Raw genomic sequence first — 8,219 nt, 5'->3', positions numbered from 1 at the left:
TCTGTATGTATGCGTTCCGACGGCGTCCCGCCGACGGTTCGTCGAGAGCGGGAGGCGCGGTGGCACGGCGGGCGCGCCCGCGTTCGGCGGGGGGGGTTAAAGTCCGGGCTCCGGCCATTTCCCACCCCCCCCCCGGTCCGGCGCGGGTCCGCGTCCCGACGGGCCTCGCGTCCCCGGGCTCGGCGAGGGGCCGGGGCGACGGCGGCGCCCCGCGCTCTTACGGCGGCGAGGGCACGGCGGGGTCTGTCTTGTCTGTCTTGTCTGTCTTGTCTGTCTTGTCTGTCTTGTCTGTCTTGTCTGTCTTGTCTGTCTTGTCTGTCTTGTCTGTCTTGTCTGTCTTGTCTGTCTTGTCTGTCTTGTCTGTCTTGTCTGTCTTGTCTGTCTGTATGTATGCGCTCCCACGGCGCCCCGCCGACGGTTCGTCGAGAGCGGGAGGCGCGGCGGCACGGCGGGCGCGCCCGCGTTCGGCGGGGGGGGTTAAAGTCCGGGCTCCGGCCATTTCCCACCCCCCCCCGGTCCGGCGCGGGTCCGCGTCCCGACGGGCCTCGCGTCCCCGGGCTTGGCGAGGGGCCGGGGCGACGGCGGCGCCCCGCGCTCTTACGGCGGCGAGGGCACGGCGGGGTGTGTCTTGTCTGTCTTGTCTGTCTTGTCTGTCTTGTCTGTCTTGTCTGTCTTGTCTGTCTTGTCTGTCTTGTCTGTCTTGTCTGTCTTGTCTGTCTTGTCTGTCTTGTCTGTCTTGTCTGTCTGTATGTATGCGTTCCGACGGCGTCCCGCCGACGGTTCGTCGAGAGCGGGAGGCGCGGTGGCACGGCGGGCGCGCCCGCGTTCGGCGGGGGGGGGTTAAAGTCCGGGCTCCGGCCATTTCCCACCCCCCCCCCGGTCCGGCGCGGGTCCGCGTCCCGACGGGCCTCGCGTCCCCGGGCTCGGCGAGGGGCCGGGGCGACGGCGGCGCCCCGCGCTCTTACGGCGGCGAGGGCACGGCGGGGTGTGTCTTGTCTGTCTTGTCTGTCTTGTCTGTCTTGTCTGTCTTGTCTGTCTTGTCTGTCTTGTCTGTCTTGTCTGTCTTGTCTGTCTTGTCTGTCTTGTCTGTCTTGTCTGTCTTGTCTGTCTTGTCTGTCTTGTCTGTCTTGTCTGTCTGTATGTATGCGCTCCCACGGCGCCCCGCCGACGGTTCGTCGAGAGCGGGAGGCGCGGCGGCACGGCGGGCGCGCCCGCGTTCGGCGGGGGGGGTTAAAGTCCGGGCTCCGGCCATTTCCCACCCCCCCCCCGGTCCGGCGCGGGTCCGCGTCCCGACGGGCCTCGCGTCCCCGGGCTTGGCGAGGGGCCGGGGCGACGGCGGCGCCCCGCGCTCTTACGGCGGCGAGGGCACGGCGGGGTGTGTCTTGTCTGTCTTGTCTGTCTTGTCTGTCTTGTCTGTCTTGTCTGTCTTGTCTGTCTTGTCTGTCTTGTCTGTCTTGTCTGTCTTGTCTGTCTTGTCTGTCTTGTCTGTCTTGTCTGTCTGTATGTATGCGTTCCGACGGCGCCCCGCCGACGGTTCGTCGAGAGCGGGAGGCGCGGCGGCACGGCGGGCGCGCCCGCGTTCGGCGGGGGGGGGTTAAAGTCCGGGCTCCGGCCATTTCCCACCCCCCCCCCCCGGTCCGGCGCGGGTCCGCGTCCCGACGGGCCTCGCGTCCCCGGGCTCGGCGAGGGGCCGGGGCGACGGCGGCGCCCCGCGCTCTTACGGCGGCGAGGGCACGGCGGGGTCTGTCTTGTCTGTCTTGTCTGTCTTGTCTGTCTTGTCTGTCTTGTCTGTCTTGTCTGTCTTGTCTGTCTTGTCTGTCTTGTCTGTCTTGTCTGTCTTGTCTGTCTTGTCTGTCTTGTCTGTCTGTATGTATGCGTTCCGACGGCGTCCCGCCGACGGTTCGTCGAGAGCGGGAGGCGCGGTGGCACGGCGGGCGCGCCCGCGTTCGGCGGGGGGGGTTAAAGTCCGGGCTCCGGCCATTTCCCACCCCCCCCCGGTCCGGCGCGGGTCCGCGTCCCGACGGGCCTCGCGTCCCCGGGCTCGGCGAGGGGCCGGGGCGACGGCGGCGCCCCGCGCTCTTACGGCGGCGAGGGCACGGCGGGGTCTGTCTTGTCTGTCTGTCTTGTCTGTCTTGTCTGTCTTGTCTGTCTTGTCTGTCTTGTCTGTCTTGTCTGTCTTGTCTGTCTGTATGTATGCGCTCCCACGGCGCCCCGCCGACGGTTCGTCGAGAGCGGGAGGCGCGGCGGCACGGCGGGCGCGCCCGCGTTCGGCGGGGGGGGTTAAAGTCCGGGCTCCGGCCATTTCCCACCCCCCCCCGGTCCGGCGCGGGTCCGCGTCCCGACGGGCCTCGCGTCCCCGGGCTTGGCGAGGGGCCGGGGCGACGGCGGCGCCCCGCGCTCTTACGGCGGCGAGGGCACGGCGGGGTGTGTCTTGTCTGTCTTGTCTGTCTTGTCTGTCTTGTCTGTCTTGTCTGTCTTGTCTGTCTTGTCTGTCTTGTCTGTCTTGTCTGTCTTGTCTGTCTTGTCTGTCTTGTCTGTCTTGTCTGTCTTGTCTGTCTTGTCTGTCTTGTCTGTCTTGTCTGTCTTGTCTGTCTTGTCTGTATGTATGCGTTCCGACGGCGCCCCGCCGACGGTTCGTCGAGAGCGGGAGGCGCGGCGGCACGGCGGGCGCGCCCGCGTTCGGCGGGGGGGGTTAAAGTCCGGGCTCCGGCCATTTCCCACCCCCCCCCGGTCCGGCGCGGGTCCGCGTCCCGACGGGCCTCGCGTCCCCGGGCTCGGCGAGGGGCCGGGGCGACGGCGGCGCCCCGCGCTCTTACGGCGGCGAGGGCACGGCGGGGTGTGTCTTGTCTGTCTTGTCTGTCTTGTCTGTCTTGTCTGTCTTGTCTGTCTTGTCTGTCTTGTCTGTCTTGTCTGTCTTGTCTGTCTTGTCTGTCTTGTCTGTCTTGTCTGTCTTGTCTGTCTTGTCTGTCTTGTCTGTCTTGTCTGTCTGTATGTATGCGTTCCGACGGCGTCCCGCCGACGGTTCGTCGAGAGCGGGAGGCGCGGTGGCACGGCGGGCGCGCCCGCGTTCGGCGGGGGGGGTTAAAGTCCGGGCTCCGGCCATTTCCCACCCCCCCCCGGTCCGGCGCGGGTCCGCGTCCCGACGGGCCTCGCGTCCCCGGGCTCGGCGAGGGGCCGGGGCGACGGCGGCGCCCCGCGCTCTTACGGCGGCGAGGGCACGGCGGGGTCTGTCTTGTCTGTCTTGTCTGTCTTGTCTGTCTTGTCTGTCTTGTCTGTCTTGTCTGTCTTGTCTGTCTTGTCTGTCTTGTCTGTCTTGTCTGTCTTGTCTGTCTTGTCTGTCTTGTCTGTCTTGTCTGTCTTGTCTGTCTGTATGTATGCGCTCCCACGGCGCCCCGCCGACGGTTCGTCGAGAGCGGGAGGCGCGGCGGCACGGCGGGCGCGCCCGCGTTCGGCGGGGGGGGTTAAAGTCCGGGCTCCGGCCATTTCCCACCCCCCCCCGGTCCGGCGCGGGTCCGCGTCCCGACGGGCCTCGCGTCCCCGGGCTTGGCGAGGGGCCGGGGCGACGGCGGCGCCCCGCGCTCTTACGGCGGCGAGGGCACGGCGGGGTCTGTCTTGTCTGTCTTGTCTGTCTTGTCTGTCTTGTCTGTCTTGTCTGTCTTGTCTGTCTTGTCTGTCTTGTCTGTCTTGTCTGTCTTGTCTGTCTTGTCTGTCTTGTCTGTCTTGTCTGTCTTGTCTGTCTTGTCTGTCTGTATGTATGCGTTCCGACGGCGCCCCGCCGACGGTTCGTCGAGAGCGGGAGGCGCGGCGGCACGGCGGGCGCGCCCGCGTTCGGCGGGGGGGGTTAAAGTCCGGGCTCCGGCCATTTCCCACCCCCCCCCGGTCCGGCGCGGGTCCGCGTCCCGACGGGCCTCGCGTCCCCGGGCTCGGCGAGGGGCCGGGGCGACGGCGGCGCCCCGCGCTCTTACGGCGGCGAGGGCACGGCGGGGTGTGTCTTGTCTGTCTTGTCTGTCTTGTCTGTCTTGTCTGTCTTGTCTGTCTTGTCTGTCTTGTCTGTCTTGTCTGTCTTGTCTGTCTTGTCTGTCTTGTCTGTCTTGTCTGTATGCGTTCCGACGGCGCCCCGCCGACGGTTCGTCGAGAGCGGGAGGCGCGGTGGCACGGCGGGCGCGCCCGCGTTCGGCGGGGGGGGTTAAAGTCCGGGCTCCGGCCATTTCCCACCCCCCCCCCCGGTCCGGCGCGGGTCCGCGTCCCGACGGGCCTCGCGTCCCCGGGCTCGGCGAGGGGCCGGGGCGACGGCGGCGCCCCGCGCTCTTACGGCGGCGAGGGCACGGCGGGGTCTGTCTTGTCTGTCTTGTCTGTCTTGTCTGTCTTGTCTGTCTTGTCTGTCTTGTCTGTCTTGTCTGTCTTGTCTGTCTTGTCTGTCTTGTCTGTCTTGTCTGTCTTGTCTGTCTTGTCTGTCTTGTCTGTATGTATGCGTTCCGACGGCGCCCCGCCGACGGTCCGTCGAGGGCGGGAGGCGCGGCGGCACGGCGGGCGCGCCCGCGTTCGGCGGGGGGGTTAAAGTCCGGGCTACGGCCCGTTCCCACCCCCCCCGGTCCGGCGCGGGTCCGCGTCCCGACGGGCCTCGAGTCCCCGGGCTTGGCGAGGGGCCGGGGCGACGGCGGCGCGGCTTGGTTTCGGCCCTGTCCGCGTCGACGGCGCCCCGTGCTCTTACGGCGGCGAGGGCACGGCGGGGTGTGTCTTGTCTGTCTGTATGTATGCGTTCCGACGGCGCCCCGCCGACGGTTCGTCGAGAGCGGGAGGCGCGGCGGCACGGCGGGCGCGCCCGCGTTCGGCGGGGGGGTTAAAGTCCGGGCTCCGGCCATTTCCCACCCCCCCCCGGTCCGGCGCGGGTCCGCGTCCCGACGGGCCTCGCGTCGCCGGGCTCGGCGAGGGGCCGGGGCGACGGCGGCGCCTTTCCTGACAGAGCAAATCTGTCTAGCATGTAAGGGCATTTAGATCAACAATACTATCTGCCCCAATGGCTGGACGGGACAAAAAAAAAAAACAGTCCGGGCTCCGGCCCGTTGCCACCCCCCCCGCCCCCCCCCGGTCCGGCGCGGGTCCGCGTCCCGACGGGCCTCGCGTTGTCACTAAGCACAGCATATAACCACTTTTGGTCGTCTTTCTCCACAATATATGGGATTTCCTCAAATAGCGGCCTCCGGTCTAATAGAAGCCGTACTCAAATTAATCACAGATTAATAATTAATTCGTAATCGCTGATTAATTTCAAAAGGTGGCTGTAGTCACTTTGACTTGAAAGCAGACCCATTCATTAACTGCATCTGTTTGCTTCATATTAATTCGGGTAGGCCATCTGTTATTTATCGTGACCGATTAACTTGAGCTTCAGATTAATCGACAATGAAATTGATCATAGTTTTCTGCAGTTCTAATTTTCAATTTCTGAATAAAAAGGTGGAAATAAAGTGTAAAAAAAGATTAAGATTAAGATATGCCTTTATTTGTCCCTCAGTGGGGAAATTTTTATTGCACAGCAGCAAGAGTACAGAATCAGTTAAGCAGTACAAAATACACAATATAGAAAAATAAACAATATAAACGACCCAAGTATTAACAAAAATCTGTTTTTCCCACAGTTATATACAATACAGTATGTAGATAATATGAGACAAGATGAGATATATGACCAGTCTATACACTGAGGTCTTGTTAGGGAGTTAATATGAGGCCTTATGGAAATACTTCACATAGAACTTAGTATATTGCAATTAGAGCCCTTAATATTGCACATGGAGGTTGATCAGATATTGCACAGTGAATGGGGTCTGGAGTAACTATACTGAATGTAAAAAGCAAAGTATTGCACAGATGTACATAGCAGTGTAGAAGTCTATTGGGAGCAGTGCTGGTTGTACAGCCTGACAGCTGCAGGAAGAAAAGACCTGCGATATCGCTCCTTCACACACTTGGGGTGAAGCAGTCTATCGCTGAAGGAGCTCTCAAGTGCTGTCAAAGTGTCTTGCAGGGGGTGGGAGTCGTTCTCCAACATGGATGATAGCTTAGCCAACATCCTCCTCTCTCCCACCACCTCCACTGGGTCAAGGGGGCAACCCAGTGCAGAGCTGGCCTTCCTGATGATCTTATCCAGTCTCTACCTATCCGCAGCCGAAATGCTGCTGCCCCAGCAGACCACTCCCTGGAAAATGGCTGAAGCCACAACAGAGTCATAGAACGTCTTGAGGAGTGCCCCTTGCACTCCAAAAGACCTCAGTCTCCTGAGCAGATAGTCTGCTCATGCCGGATTAATCAATTGATCGAAAAAAATAAATTAATCGCACTAGAATTTCTTCATTAAAATTAATAGCATCAAGAAAAATGCCATGAAAGTAACCTCAGGGTCAAATATAGAATATATATGAATTCTATATACCTGTGGGGAAATCGAACATTAAATAATATTTTTCTACTAATTGGATCGAATTAGCCGCTATTTGAGGAAATGCATGAATTCAAGTACTATTATGTTCGAATCCAGTGGGCTGTTTATCCAGGTCAACAACACATGAGGTAGCGTCAACAACAACAACAAGAAGAAAATAAATACACTGCTATTGTTTTTTTTTTACCAACCGCTATGTTGTGACAGTCACTCGCCACTAGAGAGCAGCAAAAGCACAGCAAGAAGAGGCCGCAATGAAGCCTCATTTAAAAAGTGCCTCATTCCATCGTTTCAGCCTGCATAAACCTGTCTCATAATGCTTCACACATACATACACAATTGCGTCTGTGTAGATATATTCATATATATATTCATATATGTATATTTTACGTTTAATTTTAATTCTCAGTAGTGATTTTTTTCCATGAAGTCCAGTTCATCAGATCTCCAGTTTGGTTTTACAGCATTTTTTAACAGATTTAAATCTGATTATTATTCATTAAAAATAAAGTCGGGAAATCTCTGGATGTCTTTAAGCCAACAAAAAAAAACCTGCTACCTTCTTTCTTTGGATTGTCATAAAAAAACAATTCATCTCCTCATACTGTATACTGCATATTATCCTGATTTTAAAAAGAGCCGTGAAGTATGGAGGACCAAAACTGCCAAAATAAATATAAATGGCAATAAAAACTAAAATAAAAAATATTTATGTATATATTTTTTTTGTTTGTTTTTATTTCCATTTATATTTATTTTTTTGTATTTAAATTTTTGATTTTTTTTTCATTTTTGTTTTTATTTTCACTTTTATGTATTTATTTATTTATTGATTTATTATTTTGGCAGTTTTGGTCCTCCATAGTTAAGGAGGATAATGAAGCGAGAGAGATTGCACGTGAGCCCGGGGGGGAAGATAAAGGAGGGAAATGAAGAGCAAGAACGCTTTTCCGCGCGAGCATTGTTGCGGTGACGACTGATTCAAGTCAGGGAATCAAACCACGGGTGAAATGTCATGGAACCACGACGACCTAGCCTAGCATCCGTGAGGACGTTCCTGTGTTTAAGGAGCCTGGAATGCTCAAGTGAGGGATGTGATGGGTGCTTCAGAAACGGGATTTGGACCTGCGGTGGCCATTTTGTACTGCTTTTCCACAACAGCGGAACAAAGATGCTGGGGGAAGTTGGGGGACACCCAAAATGGCGGTGCAGGTCTTAAACCTGCGATATGATCTGCATGTTGAAGCTGGGGGATCGGGACTGCTTGGTGAGGGGGGCTCCCGGGGACAGCAGGTCTTGGGCCTCCTCCGGCCTGAGCAAGTGGGCCTCCTGCAAGCTGATAGTGGAGTGGCGGTGAGAGCCTGCAGGACGCCCCCGTTCCCGGTCTGAGCCTCCTGCGCCGCCCTCTTGGTCCTCTCTGCCCCCGTTCAGACTGAAGGTCATGCAGTCGAAAGACTTGCTGGAGGAGGTGCTGCCGGTCCGTACCAGAGGGGGTCCCGCGGGGAAACTCAGGTGCTTCTTGATGGGACTCAGCTGAATGGCGTCCAGTTCGATGCTGGCCGGCGGGGACGGTTTCCTCTGCCGAGTCGCCCCGGCTGACACGTTCTGAGACTCGGGTCTGTCTCGGTCCTTCTCCCGGGACAGTCGAGCTGTGATGGCTTTCTTGATGTTGCTGCCGCCGCTGCTGCTGCTCAGGCTGCCGGCCCTCGGGCCGCCACCCCCGCCGCAGCCCGCTCTGGTGCCGCTGGGCTGGCTGCTGTTGGACGCCCCAGAGGAG

General features: G+C 58.9%; 1 protein-coding gene across 1 annotated transcript in view; it reads right to left on the bottom strand.

Moving 5' to 3' along the window:
* Positions 1 to 7,250: 7,250 nt before the first annotated feature.
* Positions 7,251 to 8,219, bottom strand: part of LOC131137287 (hyccin 2-like) — a 3,093-nt gene continuing 2,124 nt past the window's right edge. Inside the window, exon 4 of the mRNA XM_058085028.1 lies at positions 7,251 to 8,219. This exon is cut by the window's right edge and continues 67 nt beyond it. Coding sequence (XP_057941011.1) covers positions 7,658 to 8,219 — 562 coding nt within the window. The 3' untranslated portion in view covers positions 7,251 to 7,657.

Source organism: Doryrhamphus excisus, chromosome 10, assembly GCF_030265055.1.
Source record: "Doryrhamphus excisus isolate RoL2022-K1 chromosome 10, RoL_Dexc_1.0, whole genome shotgun sequence".
Classification (NCBI taxonomy): domain Eukaryota; kingdom Metazoa; phylum Chordata; class Actinopteri; order Syngnathiformes; family Syngnathidae; genus Doryrhamphus; species Doryrhamphus excisus.
This window is presented reverse-complemented; position numbering and strand designations above follow the sequence as displayed.